The sequence below is a fragment of the Trachypithecus francoisi genome, unplaced genomic scaffold (assembly GCF_009764315.1).
Source record: "Trachypithecus francoisi isolate TF-2019V2 unplaced genomic scaffold, Tfra_2.0 Lachesis_group17, whole genome shotgun sequence".
Lineage (NCBI taxonomy): Eukaryota > Metazoa > Chordata > Mammalia > Primates > Cercopithecidae > Trachypithecus > Trachypithecus francoisi.
In genome coordinates, this window is record NW_022681462.1 from 70753116 (window position 1) to 70779119 (window position 26004).

General features: G+C 36.7%; 1 protein-coding gene across 4 annotated transcripts in view; it reads left to right on the forward strand.

Annotated features, from left to right (window-relative positions):
- The window catches only part of PRKD3 (protein kinase D3), a 78814-nt gene that overhangs the window by 3156 nt on the left and 49654 nt on the right, over positions 1-26004 (forward strand). For 2 of the 4 annotated variants that reach the window (XM_033176010.1, XM_033176011.1), the window contains exon 2: positions 4482-5433. The exons of 1 other annotated variant lie outside the window; for it this stretch is intronic. In XM_033176010.1, coding sequence (XP_033031901.1) covers positions 5146-5433 — 288 coding nt within the window. In that variant the 5' untranslated portion in view covers positions 4482-5145. Of the gene's footprint in view, positions 1-3761; positions 3875-4481; positions 5434-26004 lie in introns of all 4 variants that reach the window. One more of the 4 variants, XM_033176012.1, reaches the window with a different exon arrangement.

Here is a 26004-nt window from a genome sequence, read left to right on the forward strand (position 1 = left end):
CTTCTTGCAGTTTATAATTACCCAGCTGATTGTAGGAATGTTTTGTCTGTGTCTCACATCACACTTTGAATTTCGGAGAGAGCAGTGGCCATGTCTGTTTTGGTCGCTGCTCTGTAACTCCAGTATCACTCCTAACAGTCTGGTAAATAATAAGTACTCAATTAAGTATTTGTTAAATGGAAATACTGCTGTTAGAGCTTCTCCTAATTAGAGTGTTAAAAATGAGATAATGTGTGCGTGGGGGAAAGGGAAGGAGAGGGAGAGGAAGTAGATAAACTTGTGATATTACCATGAGATAATCCTCAAGTAAGTCCTCTCACCTCCAGGGCCTTGTCTGTAATAATACGACACCTTGTCTGTAATAATACGACAGACTGGGTTCAAGATGCCATTAATATCCTATCTGTTGATTCCATTAACAATGATAACGGATTATGTAAGCTCGTTTGAATGGGATATGTGACAGCTAGCTCCCCAAAAGAGTATTTGACATGTTCCAAATAAACCTATTAGAAATGCTTGCCAACTAGACGGTATTATTTAGAGCCTCGTACCCCTGTTAGAAACAAGCATATGTAATTGGTATTGGTATATAGTTTGTAAATTAATAAGATGTACTGTTCTTTCAGTTTTCTAATTGAAGCATAAAGACAAAATTAAGCAACATATCAGGGGTTCATGTAAGTTACAGTTATTAGAGTTAATAGTCTTAATATTTTGCACCCCACATCTTATTGCATCTTCCAGAATAAATCTGGGGTTCATAAACCAAACCAGGAGAGGGAAAACAGATGCAATGGGCGGGCAGAAATCTGACAACTCCTAGGTTTCTTCTATTTGTGTTAATGCTGAGACTTTTAAAAATCATTTTTATATGTAGTGTTTATTATGAATAGTTGTAATTAGTTCTGATAAATTAGTTGTATTAAACACTGTTATTTGGCTAATATTACTAGGTATAATGGTGAGTGGCTGATGCCTGTAATCCCAACACTTTGGGAGGCCGAGATGGGTAGATCACTTGAGGTCAGGAGTTCGAGACCAGCCTGGCCAAGATGAAACCCCATCTTTACTAAAAATCCAAAAATGAGCCAGGTATGGTGGTGTGCACCTGTAATCCCAGCTTCTGGGGTGGCTGAGGCACAAGAATCACTTGAACCCGGGAGGCAGAGACTGCAGTCAGTGTCAAGATCGTACTCCAGCCTAGGCAACAGAGCAAGTCTTTGTCTCCCAAAAAAAAAAAAAAAAAAAGTCGTTAACTTGCATATAGTTTTATTCATAGATATTTTACTATTTTATTGTGATAGTTCAGCTTATAAAAACTCCTTAAGTCAGATATGTTATGGAGCTCATTACCTTGTGAGACAACCTGTTCCATTGTTAGGTTGTGGGATATGGAATAAAGTAGTAGAAAGAACTTGGGCTTTGGAGTCAGGGAAACTAGTCTGAATCTCATTTCTGTTGCTTACTAGCTATATAGTTACAGGCAAGCAACAACTTCTCTAAAATTCTCATTTCTTTTCTGGAAAATAGAGTTAAATCTCCTAGAGTTGTTGCAAGGATTTAATGAAGTGTCATATCTCACTTTATGTGTTTAGCATAAAGTAAAGGTTTAGTTGTTAATTCCTTCAACTAATTGCTATGAAAATTACTAAAACTTACTGAGCGCTTACTGTTAGCCAGGTGTTGTTACAGACAGTTTGTACCCCGTAGCTCAATCCTTGCAACCTGTGAGGTTAAGTAAGAAGTGCTGTCATCTTCCTTTTTCGTCTACTCTCTGCAGTGATACCGAATAAAATCAATTCTCCTATTAACACTTATTCAAGTATTTGAAAACCACTTATTCTATTTGGTTTTGTTAAGCACATTTTTATCACATGACATTATTTTTACCTTCACATGCATGATTTAAAAAAAAAAAAAATCAGTATGGCTCTGAAAATGTTGACCATAGATATAAACATAATAGTGATGTAGGCTAAGTAACAAGGAGTATACAGAAGGATGCTGATGTGTTCTCAGTGACCTAGGGCGTCAGCTTTGCATTAGCTCTTTTAGTCACCCATTAGCAGTTTGAATTAATCTTGTGCCTTGATAAACACCTCTCATATAAACTGCTTCCAAGTAAACATTTCACCATTTCTGTATTCCACATTTTGGGGAAACTAAATACAAAGCTTTACACTTACCTTTAAATTTCAGTTTATTTTTAGTTTATTTCTCCCAGATTTCTTCAACCTGAGGATTTTATAAGCATATTCTTTATGCCTTTATTATCTCATAAATATATAAGGCTGAGGACAGTGTTTCAAGGCAGTTCTATAAAGACTTTCCTCATCTAAGCTGACATAGAGCAACAAACTTAACTACACTAATGTCCAACCCACACTCCAGTAACATACTTACAAAGATAGCATGGACAATCATTTTGGATACTATTTTTGTCGGAATAAACTATCTTTTTTTTCTGGCTTTGCTAATTGTGTGGTCTTGGGCAAGTACTTTAATCTCTAAATCTCTGTTTTCTCAACAATGTAATGGGTTGCTGTGAGGGTTAAATGAGGTAATATGTATAAAGTGCTTAGAACAGTCTGACAGATAGTAAGAGCTTAATAAATGTAAGCTATTATTATTTTTTTCCCAGCTAAGAAGCTTAATAGTCATTATTTTCCAAGATGTAAATGTGGTTGACTTCTAGTGATCGTTGTATTCTTCTCCAGTTATTCACAAACCATTTGCTTCATTATTTTTTATATTTGTAATTTCTGAAATTTGCTTTCCTGTTTCTCCAGCTACCAGAACTTGAAACCTCTCTACAAATCTCCAGGCCATGATTATATCTGTCTTTTTGAGCTCTTTCTCCAAGATTATAGGAGTCAGCTTTGTGATTACATTTGTGAATTGCTTTAGTAGTATGGAATGGATTGCATCTGGACCTAGAGACTCAAACTCATGTAAAGTTGTTATAGTCTTAGTCATTTGTCTCAGGTTTCAGTTCTCAGTGCCTTTCTGCCATTTTAGTTTAAAACTGTGGAGAAGATAAGCAAAATACAAGTTGAGCAGTCTGTCTTTCTGTGTGATTTCTCAACCTTAGCAACATCCTCTGAGCAGTGATTCTTAGTTCCTTGTTCTCTGAGAAATAGTGTGTTACTGTGGAGACAGCACTGGGTAAGAAAGTATGAAACCTGGCTTCTAATTCCTGCTCCACCTATTTATTAATAGCCATGTGCTGCTGGGCAAGTTGCATTATCGCCTTGTGCTTCAATTTTCTTGTCTACAAAAATGATTTTTACCCTGTCAACTTTCAAAGAGTTATGAGGTAAAGTATGTGAAACATTTATAAACTATCAAGTGTTGTACATTGTATAAGATAGAATAATAATTTACTTGAAAGTAGCTATAAAAGCTTTTGTCTTAAGTGTTTTTTTTTTAAGTCTCAGTTTTTTCCTGAGCTTTCCCATTCCTAATACTATGGTTGTGTGCTTTTGTCCTTCTGTCATATTCGTCCTAATTTAACCCATTAACTACTCTGCAGAGAGTTACTCTGCAGCCACACTGGGTGCTTTACTGTTTTTCTTCATTGAAATTATTTATGGGTATATAAATGGAACTTAGAAGGAGCCATCAATTATGAGCTGTTTCACGCCTAAGGCATGTGGGGGAATCATACCTTTTTTTTTTTTTTTAACTTTTTGACCTGTGCTTTCCAAAAATTATGATACATATTTAACTATACCTACTGTTCTCTTTCTTACTGTTAGAAATGCTTTGTGGTCTACAGCCACACCACCCTAGATGTGCCTGATCTTGTCTGATCTTGTAAGCTAAGCATTGTTGGGCCTAGTTAGGACCTGGATAGGAGAAATCTCTTATGGTGAGATCCCTTTCTCTTATGTTCCTGTGATAAGTATGTCAGCTTTCACACTTGTTGATCATTTAACTGTTCAGTATATCCCCTCCTGCTTCCTTAGCCTTCTGAAAGGAATTTTTCAACAGAGGAAGTCAAGAGTCCTATTTTGGCAGAATTAGTATTTAAATATAAAAAGTAATACCCTTATATTAGGAAAGTATTGTACATCTTTTGGGTGGTGAGGTGGTATGTATTGTATGTCTATGAAAATGTCAGTTTTACTCTTTTTTGTCACTTCTGTTTTTGATGTAACTCAGTCATGTAATTGTAAAATAAAAGTGTTTGGTCTTCATTGATTAAAAATAAAGTAGATTTTAAAAAATGTTTAATGTTTAAGTTTGAGGTTTCAGTGTAGAGTGCGAAGGATATTTTTTTGAGCCTCTCCCTGAAATTATACCTATAGTAAAAAAAAGTCTTTGCTAACTAGCTAAAAATTGCTACCCATTAGGATTTATTAGTGAATTATAAGCATATTACCAAAAATTGTCATTTAAAAAAGTTATATTCTTATTTTTAAATTAATGTCAAATGAATATAAAGTGTTAAAAACCTTTAAAAAATTTCATTCCAGGCTGACTGTATATCAGAAAGCATCAACTTTTCTCGATGGACCCATTCATCTAATGAAATATGCCTATACTATTTTAAAAAGCTTTGTACTTCATCATAGAAAAGTTCATACCCCCAGATGAAAATGAGGACATTTGAGAAGGTGATTTAAGGTGTGGACATTTGAGAAGGTGTCCTATCAAATTAGTAAACCAAAGGAAAATTACGGAATAGATTAATCCAAAACACTTACTGTTTTTTAAACGAAGAAGATTTCATCTTGACAGAAAAACTTTTATTCAATATGTATTTCCTGAAATTAAAGAGACAAGAACAGACTGAAAGGAAAATAGATTCGTAAATAAGCTACGTCAGCTCTATCCTGCTGAGGATAGCTCAGTGATGTTAAATCCTATACAAATCCCTGGTTGTCTTCCTACGGACAAGACTGTTTTTTGATGGGACTGATATTTAGAGAAATAGGACCTGTTGGGCATTCAACTCCTTGATAAAACTTGTAAGTATTGGCATGAGTGGCTTAAAAGAGGAAATAAAGAAGTTTTCAGCTAAATCCAAAAGTGCAGTCATTTTCTTTACTGCTATTATTTTAAAAACTTCATAACCATTGAAAAAGAATCGACAACTATACGAATCAACAACTATTTTAAAAGATTAAAGAAAGGCAGATGTCTGCAAATAATTCCCCTCCATCAGCCCAGAAGTCTGTCTTACCTGCAGCTATTCCTGCTGTGCTTCCAACTGCTTCTCCGTGTTCAAGTCCTAAGACGGGACTCTCTGCCCGACTGTCTAATGGAAGCTTCAGTGCACCATCACTCACCAACTCCAGAGGCTCAGTGCATACAATTTCATTTCTACTGCAAATTGGCCTCACACGGGAGAGTGTTACCATTGAAGCCCAGGAACTGTCTTTGTCTGCTGTCAAGGATCTTGTGTGCTCCATTGTTTATCAAAAGGTACTGTACATGCTGTTGTCAGTAGTAAATAATATTGTTACTGATGCTTTTCTATAAATTATACATGTACCAGTGAGTTAAGACATACTGATCCATGGATAGTTTATTCTGTGCATTTTTGGAAGAGTTCTAATGGCCTCTGAGGCTAAAGTTTGAAATTTCAGAGTCTAGCTAATTGGAACATATATCCCAGATTTAAAATACATTTATTTGGCTGGATGCAGTGGCTCACGCCTGTAATCCCAGCACATTGGGAGGCTGAGGCAGGCAGATCACCTGAGGTCAGGAGTTCGAGACCAACCTGGCCACCATGTTGAAACCCCGTCTCTACTAAACCCAGTCTCTACAGGTGGTAGCAGGCACCTGTAATCCCAGCTACTCATGAGGCTGAGACAGGAGAATCGTGGGGAGTGGAGGTTGCAGTGAGCTGAGATAGTGCCACTGCACTCCAGCCTGGCACGGCGACAGAGTGAGACTCTGTCTGAAAACATAAAATAAAATACATTTATTCTAGCTTTGAAGAATCACTCTTCTGTTTGTCTCCTCAGAGCAGGAAAATCGTATAGAGTCAAGGCGGCATAAGAAATCTCATTTGTTTTCAGAGAAAACAGGAGGTAGAGGGCACAAGGCCCCCTGGGACACAGTAGCTAGCTGCTGAGTCCCATGTCCATACCTTGTTATCTTTAGGTACCGTGTGTTCTGGCCTCTCTCTTTTTTTTTTATCCATTTCCTTCTCTTTAGATCTTGATTATTTTTCAGGACGTTCAGAATCTTCGTAAACTGCCATTTAATATAGGACCATGCTCCGCTCTCTGTCTTTTAAAAAATAGGTAAATTAATTTTGAATATACGACAAAATATTTGAAAATTCAGGGTGGTTTTATGTTGTTTCTCATTCATCCTCCTTCCCTGTACCATACCATTTTCTTAAGGAACTTTAGCTAAATATCTTTAATAATCCCGATTTGATGGATGAGGGTAGTATGTTTTCTGTGTTACCAAAACAGTTCATATGGGTTGTATGAATTGGTTATACTTTATTTTTAGTAGATTTTACTGGATTTTCAAGCATGTTTCAGATTTGTTTCAAACAAATTGTAAACTTTCTATTTGCAAAAATCATCTCTCTGGGAATTGAGGCTCTTCATCTTACTGTTTTTGTTTCAATTCTTTATGCTTTATATAGTTTATCATTCATTATCTTCTGATATAAAGTGATTACCGATCCAAAAAATGTTATACAGTTTGTGAAAACGACCTGTGCTGCCTTTGTTTTAACAATGACTTATAAATGTGGCTTAAGTTATTCCTAAGTAAGAATAACTTTACTTCTGTAGACCTGTAGAACCTTGTATCCTTCCGTATCTTTGCTTTTAGTTTCCCTTTCATTATCCTTTAAAGAGTTTTTTTTAATACTTTTGCAACTAGATTGTAATTTTTTAATTTAAAGATAATATTTAAACTTAAATACATATTTGTAACTTAAATATAATGTTCCCTTTTTATTTGAAACCATAGAAACTCATAACCAGTGTTTTGATGAGTCTCTATGATGTAGTTTTCAATCTTTGGAAATTTCATTTACTGATTTTTTGCACAGTTTTTTAATTGAGAAAAAATTATATATATTTATTAAGTACAATATGTTATTTTGAAATATGTATATGTGGTGTAATGGCTAAATTGAGCTAATTGATTTACTTCTACAGAGGCTTACCAGTTTTCTGCAGGATTATTCTAGAATCAGTGTTACTTCATTAATACAAATGTGAGGAGAGGGTCAGTGGGTGAAATTCTTGGAGAACTAGATTAAAAATCTTGATGTGTGAGCAACTAGCGTGATGTCAAGGAAATAGGATATAGCTTAAAAAGGATAATTAAGTGTAAACTTTATACAAATATAAAATAGTTACTGATTGTGGATATAGCAGCATAAAATCGATATAGTAAACTGAATTTTATTGTAGTAAAGTGAATTTTCCAATGACTTGCAGGGGAATCATTTTTCCTCAAGAGGAACTCTCCCCATTCTCTCGTGTCTTCTAGTCTTGTTGAGTGCAGTTTTCTATAAATGTCAGTTGGGTCAATTAGTCGATAGTGTTCAAATCTTCTGTATCTTTATTGACTTCTTTCTACTTTCTCTTATCTTTTCTTGAGAAAGGACTGTTGAAATATCCCAACTATAATTGTAGATATGTCTGTTTCTCCTTTCATTTTTATCAGTTTTTTTCTTGGATTTTTTGAAACTCTCTTATTATTTGCAAACACATTTGGGACTTTTACAGCCTTTGATATATTGATCCCTTTTTCAATATAATTTTTCAAGATCTTGTTCTGAAGCTTACAGATGCTCCTTGGCTTACAATGGGGTTATGTCCTGATAAACCCATGGCAAGTTGAAAATATTAAGTTGAAGGTGTATTCTGATTTATGATATTTTCAATCTGCTGTGAGTTTATCCCATTGTAAGTTGAGGAGCTCCCTGAACGTGTATCCCTTTTGCACCATTGTAAAGTCGAAAACTTGTATGTCAAATCATCTTAAGTGAGGGACTAATACTTGGTGTTAATCATTCTTTTCATAAAAAATTAGTATTTGCATTGTGGTATCTTTTCACATGCTTTACTTATGACCTCTCTGTTTTCCTATGTAAAATAGGATTTTTGTAGCTTGTATGCATTAATAGTTGGGTATGCTTTTTAGATTCACTCTGTCAACTTCTGCTTTTTAAGTGTTTAGACCATTTCTATTTAATACTGTTATCCACATAGAAAACATGTGTTTAAATAGATTGTTTGGCTATTTTCTATTTGTCCCTTCTGTCTTAGGTCCTTTTCTGCCTTCTTTTGAATTATGTTATATAATTCCATAGTACCTCCACTGCTGGTTAATTATACTCTTTACAGTGTTTTTTTTTTTTTTTTTTTTCCATCAATTTCTCCAATGCAGGGGTCAGGGGTCAGCAATCTATATCCATAGTCCAAATCTGGCCCACCACCTGTTGTCAATAGAGTTTTATTGGAACCCAAGGTGCTCAATCCTTTGTATCTTGTCTGTGGCTGCTTTCATTTAGCAGCAGCAGAGTTGAGTAGCTGTGACAGAGACCATATGGCCCACCAAGCCTAAAATACTACTGTTTGGCCTTTTGCAGAAAATGTTTGCAAATCTCTGCTCTAGTTTATATAATATGCATCTTCTCAGAGTATCTTCAAACAATATCATACGACTTTATAATGTAATATATACCTTAGAACAGTATATTTCTGTTTTCTTCCTGTCATTTTTATATTTTATTTCTACATGCAGTCAATTCTTGTTATTCATAGTAGTTATATTCTGTAAAGTCACTGAGAACACCGAATTAGCTAATAGTGAACCATTGCTCCTAGTAGGACCTAGTGGAAGCTTTGTTCCTAGTGGGAGGATAGGTTCCTGCAAGCCTCTGGTCACAACATTTTCGTCAACCAGTAAATACATAACCTTGTTTTATGGGTTTCTGTTTGAAGACACTTCATTTAATATATATAGTTGATTCATTAACATTGTACTCACAGCTAACAGTGGTATTACTCATACCTGAATGAAACTTACTGTCCCTGTAAGGGACATCATAAACTTTTTGCACTTGAGAACACTAGACAGTGCTTCAGCACTGTGCTTGGGAGCTGTTTTAAACAGAAGACTCACTAACAAAAGATGAAAAAAATGCAGAAAACATGGCACTAAATAGACTGTGAAAAGGACTCCTTATTTACGCTATAAGAGCTGAAACAAGAAGGCAGAGCTAAAACAAGACTTTCACTTGAAGTATGTAGTATGATAGAAAAGCTGTATTTGCCTCTGAGCTGTGCCATGACAACATCTGAAATAATACATTGTTTTAAATTTTTTTCACTCCCAGCCTACTGAACCAAGCTCCTTGTCAAATATTTCCATGATTCAGTAATTTTTGTTGAAATACTAAGTTGGTTATAATCAAACGAACAAACTCATAACATATATTTTGACAAATGCAGGTTTTATTTCTGTGTTTGTGTCTATTTTTCCCAACAAAATCTTAATCCAGTCTGCTTTTGAACAGTCCACAAGATTTTCTGATTATCATTGAGCATTTTCTGGTTAGCTTTTTAAAAAAATTATAGGCAAAAGGTTCAAAGCTTGTTTTGTCATATTTATGAAAAAAAAACAAACAAACGTAGTTTTAAAAAAATCTTTTACCATAGGCCACATGTTACAAGGATCAGGATGTTTATAAACTCCATGCATGTGGTTGCAAGGTTATATGCATTTTAAATGTGGACTTGATTTGTAACAGTGATTTTCAACCCAGGCTGCACTAGAGAGTAACTAGGAGGTTAAACTGGTCCTTCCTAGACCAATTAAATCAGGTCCTTTGGGAGTGGAGCGTCTGTTTAAGAGTTCTATCTGTGATTCTAATGAGAGCTACAGTCTAGAACCTCTAGTCTAGTGGAAATTTAATAAGCCTAAGGACCAGATAAGTAACAATCTGAAGATAAATTTTTTTCAAATATTGAAATAGTATGTTTTGTCCTATGAGTGCCATCTCATTTTCCATATACTGAAAATATACTTTTAAAAAAATCTTATAATTAAAATTTCAGAGAGGTCTGCAGCTGATTATAGACTAATGCGATAATTGCAAATTCTAGATAGATTTTCATTCTCCCTGGTGGCAGTTTGCAAAGAGCTAAATAGTGTTATACATTTTCCTACACCTAGGTGCCATTATCTGTTATGGCCTTGCTTCAGTTGAACAAATATTTATGGTGCACTACTCCTCAGTCACAGTGCTAGATAACTGTGGAAGCTCCCAAGATGAAACACAAATTCCCTGCCCCTGTGATTTATGCTCTAGAAAAGATGATCAGCAAATGTCAAATTGCACTAATATAGGGTAGATGTAAGTCCTGAAATAAAGGTACAATATGATAAAATGACTCAGGCAGGAGAACTATCACCTTGTTGGAACTATGAAAGCATGTTTTCAATCCTACTTTTTGCTTGCCATCACCAACTGTAGTACGTCACCTGGAGAAATAAGCTTTTGCTGGTACAATTCCTTGCTACTACTTTCTGATAGCTTGTAGAAGGATAAAGCAAGATACCTTTAACATCCTCACTAGTCTGTGAGACAGCAGATACTAGTCTCTTTATGCATATACAGAGTCTGCTTTCTTTTGCATGGTCAAATGAAAAGAGTTTTGTGATTCTGCTTCCTAGTGGTGCTCTAAATTTTATTTGTGTTAGAACTAGTTATTCAAGAAATTCGTGATAATCTCTGCCGTCTTCACTCTGCAGCACTTAACTGGGCAGACATTCGTAGTTGCCAGCAATGAACAGGTGACAGAAATATGTGATTGCTTATGTAAGGTATTATTGCAAGATTACTTAAAAAATAATGCTGATGAATCTCTGATCTGTGGTCCAGATTCCTTTCCTAAGCTTCAGACATGCCATGTTCTATCTTTTAACTAGCCTAGAACACCCTTTCATTGCCACATTCTCTGCTTAGACCTCCAGCATTTTTTTTTCTGTATAGATGTTGGCATCCTATCCAACACATTGTATTTTAACATTCATAATGCTCATTGTAATTGTCCCTTTTCTTGACTGTATCCACTATAAAACTAAGCTTTATGATGCCAGATATCATGGCCACAGTAGGTGCTCAACGAATATTCTTTGGTTGAATAAAGGAAGGAATTAATATGAAGCAGTATAGTGTTATAGTTAAAACCACGAGTTTTGGGATTAAACCAGAGTTCATTTCTACCACTTATTAGTTGTGTAATCTTGATTCCTTATCTGAAAAATGAGGTTAAAAATAGCACTCATCTCTCACCATTGTGTATGTATATTAAATAATGTTTCTAAAATGCTTAGCCCAATACTTAGCGAATAGTAATCACACAGTATTTGCTAACTTATCAATATTATTATGTATTAATCTGATCTTAGTGGTTTCCAAACTCACAACAAAAGAAAACTTGAACTATTACACTTTGAGGTCCCTCTCTCTTGAAAATTTATTAGAATTAGCCAGTGGTGATCTAGAAATGACTGAAAACTGTTATCAACTAAGTTTATGTTAATTTTTGGATTTGTGCTTTATAGAATATACAGATATGTCAAAACCTGTTTTCTACTCTGTAGAAGACAGCTGATTCCTTCCTTGATCTGAATGGGTACTCACAGTTTTCTATTAGCTTTACTAATTCTCCTTTTATTGGTACAGAAAATTAGAGGTTAATGGTGTATCAGTTATGCAATTTATTTTATCTTCTGTTCTTGGGCTGCATGTGAAAACCTGTGATTTCTATATTAGAATATTTTGGTATAATCATCAGGGCATAATGTGCTGCCTTTGAGTTGGAGTCTCGCTCTGTTGCCAGGCTGGAATGCAGTGGCGCGATCTCGGCTCACTGCAACCTCCAACTCCCTGGTTCAAGGGGTTCTCCTGCTTTAGCCTCCTGAGTAGCTGGGATTACAGGCATGCACCAACACGCCCAGCTAATTTTTGTATTTTTAGTAGAGACAGGGTTTCACCATGTTGGCCAGGATGGTCTTGATCTCCTGACCTCATGATCCGCCAGCCTTGGCCTCCCAAAGTGCTGGGGTTACAGGTGTGCACCACGACACTTGGCCAATACGCTTCTTTAGATTAATGGTGATTGCATATGTGACTTAAGAATCTTATAATTTTGAGGTCAGCTGATTTAACTAGTCAGTTAATTACCATTGTTGAGCAGTGAGTAAGCAAGCATGCTTTTCTGTATTTCTGTGCCCTTAGGCTGTTATTTGAGATATTCCTGCATTGTATACACATGCCCAAGAATTAAACTGCTGGAAAGAGCCTATAGAGTCAACTCTAAAGGGATAGGAACAGTTAAATGAAATTGTATAAGATCTTTTGATATCACAAGAGGTACAGGAAAACTAACCAAGAGTACATAAATATCTCCATTGGGAAAAAATGATTTAAAATATTTAGCAATGATTATCTTAAGAAAGAGGTAAGTCCAAATATAAATAAAATTTAAATTTTTGGAAATTTTTTTAAAGACCTTGTAAAATGAATGTGTCTTATTATGTTCCTGAAAAAGGAAGACTGATAGTGTGTGATTTTTATTTCTGCAATTAAATTTCTTTCCATTAAAGATTTTTATTGGTATGCTTTTTACTCTGACAATGTTACAGTTTATCTGGAGGAGAAATAGTCAAGAGCAATTAATTTAAAAATCTGAAAAATAAGAAAGAGGAGAAAAATAAACCTACAATAACTGAAGTTATATACTATCTGAACAGAAGTAGATAAGCACAAGGTACTTTTAGGTATGCCAAAGGAGTCATGAGAAATTAAAAGGAATCATTTTTCAAAAAAAAAAAAAAAACGGAGCTTAGAAAACTAGTTTTAAGCAGTTAAAGGAACATTAACATAGCCCTTCACTTAATACCTGACAGCAGCTGGGCGCACTGGCTCGTGCCTGTGATCCTAGCACTTTGGGAGGCTGAGGCGGGTGGATCACCTGAGGTCAGGAGTTCGAGACCAGCTGGCCAACATGGCAAAAGCCTGTCTCTACTGAAAATACAAGAATTAGTCAGGTGTGGTGGGAGGTGCCTATAATCCCAGCTACTTGGGAGGCTGAGGCAGGAGAATCTCTTGAACTCGGGGTGGGGAGGGAGAAGGTGGGCGTGGGTGGTGGCCAAGGTTGCAGTGAGCTGAGATTGCACCACTTCACTCCAGCCTGGGGTAAAGAGCAGAACTCCGTCTCAAAAGAAAAGTATGACACCAAGGTAAATTTCAGTGATTAAAGGTGAAATGTGGAAACTCAAAAGAAAATTTGTATATAATGGAATTGACTATCAAACCTCTGGACAGCAGGCAGCTCACTTTCAGATCAATAAAAGAAAACACGAAAAGATCAGTTTAGAGATTTTATTAAAAATTATAATGCATACATATGTGAAAGTAAAAGCAACAAAATTGAGAAAATGTTACCGCAAGTATTATATAGGTTAATGTCTTCTTTCTACATAGAGCTCATGTATTGGTAAGAAAAACTGTGGTCTCAACACTTGGTCAAATGATATGAGAGTATGTTTTACAAAAAGATTAAATTAATGAACAAGTATGCAGGAAGATGTTAAAAACAGTTTTAAAATATAGTTTAGGTATTGTGTTAAGTTGGGGGAAAATGAAATTGGCATTCCCAGTGTAGGGGAGAGTATGGTAAAATTTCATGGAAATAGAGAACAATCAATGATTCAAGGCTTATAATTTAAAAACTAGATTAAATGTTAACAAGAATATCACAAAACATATACACTGAGGTTTTTGTCCCAAGAAAATATCTCTATCAGATCATTTATAGTTGAGCTTTGCTTAAAATTTGGATATGACCAAAAGCGTTCCCTCTTCGAATTTCATCCAATTTCATTATACATGCCAAGGGTGGAATAGGGTGGAGTTTCTTTTATTGTTGTCGTTGTTGTTAACATAACCAAAACTTAGCTTCCTTTTTTCACAGCTTTGAAACCCTTACATTTATGATACATTGATTGATGCTGTCTTATTCATCTTTTATCCTCAGAGATGTCTTACATTTAGTAGACATTTGGTAAAGAACACGTACCTGCTCTTCTAAAAACATACTGGAAATACAGTTTTAGTGATGAGATGATTTATAGTTATTAGAGCTGAAAAGAGAGAGAAATGAGCAGATAAGCATCAGTATTCTTTCCCATCTTGTTTCATGTATCCAGTGCCTTAGTCGTGCCCAAGCTGATCCCACTAGCTTAGATTGTCAGATAATTAGTTTGTAGAGCTTGTTTTTCCTGGGATTGTGCAAAAGTCCAGGGGTTATTCTAGAATGCTCTGAAATTTTCGAAGTTATTTATTTCCTGAGGACACCAATGAACTTTTTCCTTATTCCACATAAGAATGTGGATTAGGACTTTGGACTGTTCTACTGGCAAATGTTATAGTCTCAGTATTTGATTTTAATATATAAGATCAAGTTAAATGGTTTTCAACTGACGAGATTTTGACCCCCCGGGAACATCTGGCAATGTCTAGAGACGTTTTTGGATGTCACAACTGGAGCAGGGGGGCTTCCAGCATCTAGTGGATAGAAGGCAAGGAAGTTGCTATGATGCACATCGAGAGCCCCATACAACAAAGCATTATCTGGCCCCAAATGTTAATAATGCTGAGGTTGAAAACCCCTAAGTTAAACTGATGGAGTAATAGCATTTCTGAAGTTTGGAGAAATCTACAATGTCTCTGTCTTTTAGTACTATTGTAGAGGCTTAGTAAAATAGGGAATATGACTATCTCCTGGATTAAAATCTTACAAATATGAATTGCAGCTTGAGGTCTTAAACAGGATTTCTAATTTTGCCTGGGCATTTTTGTTTTTGTTTTTTGAGACAGGATCTTGCTCTGTCACCCAGGCTGGGGTGCAATGGCATGATCACAGCTCACTGCAGCATTGACCTGGGCTCAATTGATCTTCCCACCTCACCCTCCCTAAGTAGCTGGACCACAGACTCCGGCCACCACAATTGGCTAATTTTTTTTATTTTTTGTAGAGATGGGGTTTCACCATGTTGCCCAGGCTGGTCTTGAACTCTCGGACTCAAGCGATCCCTCCACCTTGGCTTCCCAGAGTGCTGGGATTACATGTGTGAGCCACCACACCCAACCCATTTTTGTTTAACAGTGCATAGTTTTTATTGTGAGTATGGATATAGTTAATGTGAATTTTTAACCTATATATATATATAAAGTTCCTATATGTTTATATTGTTTTATAAAGCAAAATTAACAACAAACAGGATCTCTGCCTTCTAGAGGTTTATAAGCTTAAGGGAATGTGTTTTTACTGATTAAACCCGAAGAACTAATGGGACTGGGAATCAGGAGAATGCAGAAGGCAGACAAATCTGAGTAGCAGGTAGAACTGGAATTGAGCCAAACAGAAATTTCCTGATCAGATCACAGCTGGGAGGCCACTTACCATGATTACAAGGGAGAAAATTGATACTGAGGGAGTAGGCCAGAAGCCTTGCCCATCTTACAGTGATTGTTCATGCTTGGATTTTCAACCTTGAAATTACATTAACTCTGTTACTGGTGTAATATGTTTAAAATAAAAAAAAATCCAAGGAAGAGATAACAAGAGTATATTATGCCATAGCAGAGTTTTGGAATCAAGGAGAGACACCTGGGTTGTAGTTGCTATTCTGCTACTGATGATAGGCCCTTTTCAAGTTACTTCTGACCCTCAGTTTTCTCAGGTGTGAAACTAGTGTCATAAAGTCCACCTCCATAGAAGAAGAATGGTGGTTAAATGTAAAGCCCCAGTAGTGTCTGGCACATACTTAGTGCTCAAAAGTAATTAATATTCATGATTTCAAAATCTGTTTAGATATGGAAAAATCACTGGTTTTGTAGTGGTCTTGAAGTCCCAAAGCCTCCCATTAGGTAGCCTGTCAACATGCCTACATTGCTTTGCTCTTGCCTTTCATTTTAGCATTTAACATATTTTTTTAAAAAAAAAACTATAAAAAATAGAGATAAAGTGTTTATCTCATTAAAGGGCGTGGATTACTTGTTTTAAGAGTTTTGAGGAAATTAAGAGTCTGTAGCAAGTGCTTTGCACAATTTCTGATGCATATTGACTGCACTCAATAGTGCTTCTCTACCTTGCTTTCGTATTGCTAAGAAGCTTGGAAGATACCACTATAATGCTCCTGCTACTGTGTTAATTTGTTGAATGAACATAGTAGATATAATTGGAGTGAGAAAGGAATTGGCAGACAGCAATTCATTTTAAGTTATAATGCTGTTTACAGAAATTGGAATTATTCTTACAAAAGTAGGTTGTCTGCTTTTAGCTGATTTAAAACATTTGGTTTTAGTTTTGACGATTTACGTGACACTAGACCTGAAGGTTGTTTGCTTATGTAGACTAATTTAGGAGTTACTTTGGTCTGTTCTTTAACTGCATTGTCTCTGTAGATACGGATTGGGTATAATTTTCAGGTTATGCCAAAGTAGACTGAAAGTCCCAGCTGTATCTTTTGTTGTCAAAAAAACCCAGTTGTCATTCTGTGTGTGTGTTTTTTTTTCTATCCATTCTTTCTACTATAGCTGTGTTGCAGTTGTATTCTACCCCTACTCTTTATTCTACCCCTACTTTTTTTGTCTGGGCAAAATCAATGTCAGGCAGCCATTACTAATCTGAAGGCTCAAACTGGGAGAAGAAAAATTTTTTAAATTCCACTATTCATCATGAGACCTTGGCTAGAATAGAAGGTCCTAGATCTTTAATTCGGAAAGTTTGAATTAAAGATAATCAGAACTAACAACAAAACAAGAAAAAATGAAAATGAAAAAAGATTGCTTTGGTTGGTATCAGAATTTTTTTTTTTCTTTTTTTTTTTTTTGAGACGGAGTTTTGCTCTTTCACCCAGGCTGGAGTGCAGTGGGTGCAATTTCAGCTCGCTGTAACCTCCACCTCCCAGGTTCAAGTGATTCTCCTGCCCCAACCTCCCAAGTAGCTGGGATTACAGGCACCCGCCACCACACCTGGCTAATTTTTTGTATCTTTATTAGAGACGGGGTTTCAGCATGTTGGCCAGGCTGGTCTCAAACTCCTGTCCTCAGGTGATCCACCTGCTGCAGCCTCCCAAAGTGCTGGGATTACAGGCGTGAGCCACTATGCCTGGCCTCTTATGATATTTCATATCCAAAAAATTCTGGGTTGAGGTTAATGATGAAAGTTAATAAATTCAAGTCCATGTTGAGTAAGTTTCTGATTGACTCATCTGTAGTCCTTACGTCTGTATTTAGAAACAGAATCATTGAGCTGCTTCTCTCCAATTAAATATTTTCCTAAAATTGATGTTAATATTAGATTTGTTTCTGTGTAATTTATTAGTGCTAAATTAGTTGCTCAATAGTCAATGCTTTTTTTTTTTTTTCTTCTCCCGTAAGTACCTGTTAAGTACAAAGTGCTTGGGGATTCAGGAGGAACCTGAAAAGAGAATTATCCTTTTCCTCATGGAGCTTATTTACTATGATTGAGTTTATGTTTAAAAAGACTTGTGAAGATTTATTTGGTATCAAATTTTAAAATGACATTGCTATTCAGTGTCTCAGATGCATTTGAAGAAACTTGTGATGCTGATTTTTAAAATGATGTTGGTATTCAATGTCTCAAATGCATTTGAAGAAACTTGGGATGCTGATAATCTATATCTTGACCTGAGTGGTGGTTATGTGGGGTGTGTGTATGCTTATAAAGCTATCAAGCTTCTAATTAAGATTAGTGTACTTATTATATATCAAGTACACTTTAAAAGTAAATGTATGTTAAACTTCAATCGTTTCCCATTGCATTTAGAATAAAACCTTCATTCTTCTTTTTAAAAAAGTACATACTGGCTGGGCGCAGCAGCTCACACCTGTAATCTCAGTGAAGTAGGATTTTTCTCGACCTCTTCATCGGACTTGGGACAGATTGTCCTGTACTCAGTCGCCACATTCCACCTCCTTTGGGAGGGAACATGTGAGCAAACGAGTGCAGGATCTGGCTAGTCGCATTGAGCGATGGCAGGAGCAGACTTTGTGCAGACCCCACAGCGGCACCCAGGTAGGGGTGCCTGCAAACCCCCCCAGAGGCCCCAGAAGATATAATAGTCTCTTAGCTCTGCCGTCTGTGGACAGCAGTGTGTTACCAGCTCAGTGGGCCCCTTGCCTCATCGTGTGGGGTGGCTGCCCTCTGCCAGCAAGGGGAAAGGGCCTATATGACAGCCTTTTTTTTGGGTATCAGCACTTGTTGGGTCTCCAGCGCTTATCTGGCATCTAAGAACAATGAGGTTCCCCAGACACTTGAAGGATGATGAAGGCTGTAAGCGATGGGAAATGGCACTCAGCAGAGTAGGACGTGGAAGAGGGGACTGGACAGGCAGGTAATCTTCCCCTGAGGTTCAACGGCTCTTCCCCGTAGTCAGGCCATCTCTCCGAAGTCCAGCTGTCCCACCAATGTCAAGTCACCACTCTCCAGTCAAGCTGCTTCTCTCTCTCTACTCGCTGAGTCTGGGGTCTTTATAGGCACAGGACGGGGGTTGGGCCAGGGGGCAGGCCGTAGGTAGTTTTGGAAAAGGCAACATTCAGTTGGTAAAAAGACATTCAGAAAGAACCAGTCAGGGCCGGGCGCGGTGGCTCAAGCCTGTAATCCCAGCACTTTGGGAGGCCGAGATGGGCGGATCACAAGGTCAGCGGATCGAGACCATCCTGGCTAACACGATGAAACCCTGTCTCTACTAAAAAATACAAAAACTAGCCGGGCGAGGTGGCGGGCGCCTGTAGTCCCAGCTACTCCGGAGGCTGAGGCAGGAGAATGGCGTAAACCCGGGAGGCGGAGCTTGCAGTGAGCTGAGATCCGGCCACTGCACTCCAGCCCGGGCGACAGAGTGAGACTCCATCTCAAAAAAATAAAAATAAATAAATAAAATTAAAAAAAGAACCAGTCAGGAGAGAGCAGGCAAACAGAGATAGAAGTTCTCACTTTGGGCCACCAGTTTCAGGCTTTTCATCTTGAAGGTGGGGTTTCATCGGGACCCACCCCTATCTGCCTAGTATTTCTCTGCCTTCTGTCTCTTATCATCAGCACTTTGGGAGGCTTGAGGCAGAATGATTGCTTGAGTCCAGGAGGTGGAGACCAGCCTGGGCAATATGGTAAGACTGTGTCTCTAAAAAAAAAAAAAAATTTTAAAGGGCATAGTGATAAATTATTCATTCAGATAATGTGAAATTCTGAAGCCATTGTTAAAGTGCAAAAATTATGTTTGACCAAGTGAAATAACTTGGAAGCTTCCTACCTTGCCAAAATTTTACTGACATTTTAACGACATGAACTTGAAATGGTTCACCTTAAATTACTTTCAAAATAAGTGTTGCTTAAAATAATTTTGTTTGCAACTGTTAGAAACTTTTACTTAAAAATGTTAAGTTAATGCTGTAAAAAGTAACGTCTAAAATGGTTACAGAAAGATTATTTTTTAAAATTATTGAAGTAATCTTTAATGCAAAAGCAAAGAATCTGAAGTGAGCAGAGTGCATGAGGGTGGAAATTTAATAACTGTGATGAAATTCTGTTACATTCCCATATGGGCTGGGAAAATACTTCATTTTGCACAGTCAAGAGGGATCATTGGCACAGTTTGTAGTAAGCAAATCCAGAAAATCTGGAGGGATGGGGGAGCAGTTGGAAAGAGGCCAAATTCAAGGCCTATTTTGCTTCTACCGTGCTGTTTCTTTAGCTGTTTCTTTAATTTCCTCTTTCTTTTAATCAAGGATGAGGTAGGCTAGGTAAGGAATTATGGACTTGTCTAGTTTTCAAAAGGTTGCCAACTACTTCTACATTTCCCAGCCTCTCTATTCTCTTGACTCTTTTATTCCCTAAAGCAGGATTTCTCAACTTCAGCACTATTGACATTTTGGGTGGGCTAATTCTTGTGGAGGCTGCCCTCTGTGTTCTACAGTGCTCTACCCACTGAATGCTAGTAGCTCAAGTTGTGAAAACCAAAAATGCCTCAGGACATTGTCATATAGCTTCTGGGGGCAAAATCATCCCAGCTGAGGATCATTGCCCTAGAGGACTAAACTAAATAATAGCCAGTGACAATTACTGACAATTACTTAAACATGTCATCACCTCTGCTGCTTTTCCAAACTTCTTCCCTCTCAGGAGAATAGAATGTTTAGAAGGGATACATATACGGCATTTTATTGGGCAAGAATTGTATTTTGAAGAATATAGAGATAACATCATTAGTATAGGTTTCTGCCCCCACCCCTTTTGACTCTATTAGTGATATAGCAGAGTCACAAATGTAATTAAGGGCCAGGAAAGGTGACTTATGCCTGTAATCTCAGCACTTTGGGAGGCTGAGGCTAAAGGATTGCTTGAGCCCAGGAGTTTGAGGTTGCAGTGAGCCGTGATCAAGCCACTACATTGTGGGCGACAGAGGGAGACCCCCACTCAAAAAATGTAATCAAGAATTGGTTTTAATTAGTTTGCCAAAATATTTTCTCCTTTTCAAATTATACAACTGAAAGAAAAAAAAATGCTCTTCTCCTTTGTTCTTTGTTCTCCTGAAGTCTGATTTAGAACAAGAAGCTATTATCTTAAAAGCTCTCTTAGGTTTCACTGATGTCAAATCATTTTGAGAAATTCAACATACATACTTTGGAATATAAAGTATTTTTGTTTATGGTTTTTGATATGTTGTTCAGGACTTATTAAGGTCTCCACATAATGAAAATCATTCTGAGGAATAATTGGATTTAGAGTTTTAAAGATGATCAGTCCATTAAAAATAAGCAAAGATATGAATTCCTAATTTACAGAAAAGGAAATACAGATTCACTTAAGCATAGGAAAATGTTCGACTTCTTGTAATAAAAGAAATACAAGTTAAAACTACAAAAATATGCCGGGCGCGGTGGCTCAAGCCTGTAATCCTAGCGCTTTGGGAGGCCGAGACGGGCAGATCACGAGGTCAGGAGATCGAGACCATCCTGGCTAACACGGTGAAACCCTGTCTCTACTAAAAATACAAAAAACTAGCCAGGCGAGGTGGCAGGTGCCTGTAGTCCCAGCTACTCGGGAGGCTGAGACAGGAGAATGGCGTAAATCTGGGAGGCGGAGCTTGCAGTGAGCTGAGATCTGGCCACTGCCCTCCAGTCTGGGCGACAGAGCAAGACTCCATCTCAAAAAAAAAAAAAAAAAAATACCATTTTTCATCTAAAGTCAACAAGTTTGATAATACACTATAAAAACATGGCAAAACAAGTACATACTCAGTATATTACTCGCAGAAGTATAAATTGGTTTGACCTCCATAAAGAGCAATTTGGCAGTATCTACAAATTTCAAATATGTGCTTTCTTTGAGCCAGCAAATCTCCTAGAAAGTTATCTCATATTCGGCCGGGCGCAGTGGCTCAAGCCTATAATCCCAGCACTTTGGGAGGCCGAGGCGGGCGGATCACGAGGTCAGGAGATCGAGACCATCCTGGCTAACACGGTGAAACCCCGTCTCTACTAAAAAATACAAAAAAAAAAAACTAGCCGAGCGAGGTGGCGGACGCCTGTAGTCCCAGCTACTCGGGAGGCTGAGGCAGGAGAATGGCGTGAACCCGGGAGGCGGAGCTTGCAGTGAGCTGAGATCTGGCCACTGCACTCCAGCTTGGGTGACAGAGCGAGACTCCGTCTCAAAAAAAAAAAAAAAAAAAAAAAAAGAAAGTTATCTCATATTCATACTCAAAAAGTGGGAAAAGATATGTACATAGGATTACTCATTGGGTATTGCGCATACTCACAAGAGTTTGTAATAACTAAGGTGTATTTAGCTTATCAGGAGTTCTAATCTCTTTTATTTCTGTTTTTCTGGATAAATAATAGTTGTGCCTATTTATGAGGTACATGTGATATTTTGATACAAGCATACAATGCATAATGATCAAATGAGGGTAATTGGGATATCTATCACCTTAAATATTTATCATTTCTTTGTGTTAGGAACATTCCAGTTCTACTCTTCTAGTTATTTTGAAATATACAATAAATTGTTGTTAACTATAGTCTCCCTATCATGCTACCAAACACTAGATCTTATTTTTTCTATCTAACTGTAGTTTTATAATCATTAACCAACCCCTTTATTCGCCCCAGCCACTACCCTTCAGAGCCTCTGGTAGTCTTCATTCTATTCTCTGTCTCCACGAGGTCAATTTTTTTTTTAATTTTTCACATACGAGTGAGAACATGCAATACTTGTCTTTCTGTGCCTGGCTTATTTCACCAACCGAAATGTTGTTCCTCACTTCTGTCCATGTTGTTGCAAATTATAGGATTTCATTATTTTCATGACTGAATAATATTCCACCGTGTATGTGTATCACGTTTTCTGTATCCATTTATCCATTGATGGACACTTAGGTTGATTCCCTATTGTGGCTATTGTGATTTTTGCTGCAGTAACCATGGGAGTGCAGGTATCTTTCTGATATTTTTATTTCTTTTCTTTTGGGTAGATACCTACCAGCGAGATTGCTGGATCCTATGGTAGTTTTATTTTTAGCGACCTCCATACTGTTTTTCATAGTGACTGTACTAATTTACATTTCCACCAGTAGTGTATGAGTATTCCCCTTTTTTTGCATCCTCACTAATATCTTTAATTTTTTGTCTTTTTCATAAAAGCCGTTTTGAGATGAGATGATACCTCATTGTGGTTTTGATTTGCATTTCTCTGATGATTAGTGAATGTTGAGTATTTTTTCATATACCAATTTGGCATTTGTGTGTCTTCTTTTGGGAAATGTATTATTTAGATCTTTTGCTTAATTTTTAATTGGATTTTCTTTTTTTGTTGTTGTTGAGTCATTTGAGGTCCTCATATATTCTGGTTATTAACCACTTGTCAGTTGAATAGTTTGCAAATACTTTCTCCCATTGTGTAGGTTGTCGCTTCACTTGTTAATTATTTCCTTGCAGAAGCTTGTGTGTGTGTGTGTGTGTGTGTGTATATGTGTGTGTTTTAGTAGAGATGGGGTTTCACCATGTTGACCAGGCTAGTCTTGAACTCCTGAGCTCAGGCAATCCACCGCCTCGGCCTCCCAGAGTGCTAGGATTACCAGTGAGCCACTGTGCCCAACTTTTTAGCTTGATGTGATCACCTTTGTCCATTTTTGTTTTGCCTAGCCGTGCTTTTCAGGTCTTACTCAAGGAATCTTTGCCCAGACTAATGTCCTGGAGTGTTTACCCACTGTTTTCTTCTAGAATATAAGGATGGTTCAGCATACACAAATCATTAAACATGATATGTCACATCAACAGAATGAAGACCAAAACCCATATGGTCATCTCAATAGATGCCAAAAAAAAAAAATTCAGTAAAAATCAACACAATGAAAACTTCGTAATAAAAACTGTCAACAAACTGGGTATAGAAGGAACATACATCAAGACAGTAAGGGCCATATATGACAAACATGCAGCTGGTATACTGAATGCGGAAAAACTGAAAGCCTTTCCTCTAAGATCTGAAACAAGACAAGGATGCCCACGTTCACAACTTTGATTCAACATAATACTGGAATTCTTAACTTAGAGCAATTAGACAAGAGAAAGAAATAGACGGTATCCAAATTGGAAAGGAAGACGTCAAATTATCTTTTTTTGCAGATGATATGATCTTATATTTAGAAAAACCTAGAGACTCTGCCAAAAAACCATTAGAACTGATAAATGAATTAAGTAAAGATGTAGGATACAAAATCAACATACAGAAATCAGTAGCATTTCTGTATGCCAACAGTGAACAATCTGAAATAGAAACCATGAAAATTATCCCATTTACCATAGCTATAAATAAAATACCTAGGAATAAGCTTAACCAAAGAAGTGAAAGATGTCTACAATGAAAAGTGTAAAACATTGATGAAAAAAATTGAAAAGGACACTAAGTTCTTTGTATATATATATTAACGTATTATGATAATTTAATGAAGTAGGCACTATTTTACAGATGGAAAAACTGAGGTTAAGTAACTTGATTAAGATTATATACTTAGATGGATGATTATTTTAACAAAGGCAGTTTGGCATTAGTTTTATTGCTTACCCCATAACCCATTAGTAGGGACTGGTAAAAGAAAACTATACATCTGTTAAAAAAAAAAAAAAAGAATAAGAATTTTTTAATGGAATGATGTCTAAAATATATTGCTAAGTGAAAAAAAAGCAAGCTGCAGAACAGTGTTTATAGCATGCTGCCATTTGTGTAAAATGAAGGAAAGGTATATTCATGTTTATTTGATACGTAAAATATTTTCGGAAGGATTCTGAGAAAACTGGCAATACTGCTGACTACGGGACAGTTAATGAGGCAGCTAGGGCATAGGTGTGCCTTCTACTCTTTTTTGCCTTTTGAACTTTGAATAATTGCCTATTCAAAAATAAAGTTGTATTTTAAAAGAGTATATATTGTATCTGAAAGTATAAAGTAAATATCCATGAGCCTCTATTGATATATATATGTAAATGATTGGATGAATAAATAAGTGGGGGAAAATAGATAAATCTCCCATTTAGAAGAATTTCAAATAATTTGTGTAGATACTCCACCTTCAAGGAAAGGAAACAGACAAACCTTTCCACTTCTTAAGTGCTCTGCTCATAGTGACTTACTTCCAAAGAGTATGTATAGAGACTTACTTCCAAAGAGTATGTATAGAAAAGGGTGAGGGGAAAGCAGCTTTGCAGTGGAGAATCCTGACAAACACTGCCTCAACCAACATCAGCAGTGATGTCATGTTGATAGTAGGTGCCCTTGGTAGAATGCAGTGAGAATGGCACTTTACCTCTGTGGTCTGCCTCCCCAAAACCCATCACCCCAGTAATAATGAGAAGAACATCAGACAAATTCCAGTAGAGAGGCATCAGACAATATACCTGACCAGTACTTCTCAAAACAGCCAGGATTGTCAAAATCCAGCAAAGTCTGAGAAACTAACACAGCCCAAAAGGGGCCTATGGGGACATAACAGTTAAAGGTGATATGGTATGGATGGGATTCTTAAACAGAAAAAGGATATTAGGTAAAAACTAAGGAAATCTGAATAAAGTATGAGCCTTAGTTAATGATAATGTATGGCTATTGGGTTATTAATTGTAATAAATATAACATGTAACTAATATAAAATGTTAATAATAGGGGAAACTGGGTCTGGGGTAGTATACAGGAACTCTGTACTATTGTCTACATTTTCTATAAATTTTAAACTATTTTTAAAAGTAGATTTTTTAAAGAGTGTATATAATATATACATTGAATAATATTTTTAAAGTAAATTTAAAATTCAGGTGTTCACCGCCTATTCCCCAGGAGCTTAACCATAAACCGGAAGTGATAGCCTAAGCATCCTTTGTTTTAAGCTCCACAGGTGGTTCTGACGTGTGGCCAGAAATAAGACATTGTGTAGAGATCTACTCCTGCTTCAAAACCTATTTTCTGAATTTTTCAAAATCAGGAACAGTAAATTCTTGTATATTCAATTCATTAACAGTTTGGTTTTTGTTCTGTATAATTCTTCATAATGAATGTGTGCGCATGGTGTATTTCTTTTTAGGTGTCTATATTTAATATACACATGTCTCAAGACTTCTCATGTTTTTATTTTGGACTCTTACATAATTTCTAAATACCCTGCCAAACATACCTATAAATCATAGTCACGAATAGCAGAAATCTTTTTCACAGGCTGGTTATTATAATCTGTCTGTTGTATAGATGAGTATAGTATGAAAACATGTTGAAATGACTTTATTCTTTATCATTACCAACAGCTTTCTAGCCTCTAGTATACATATGTCTATTTTAAATATTTTGTAATATCTCACTGTAATTTCTTTATATGCTTTTAAGTCTCTTAATACCAACTTCAGGTTGATATTATTTTTCATTAGGCCAT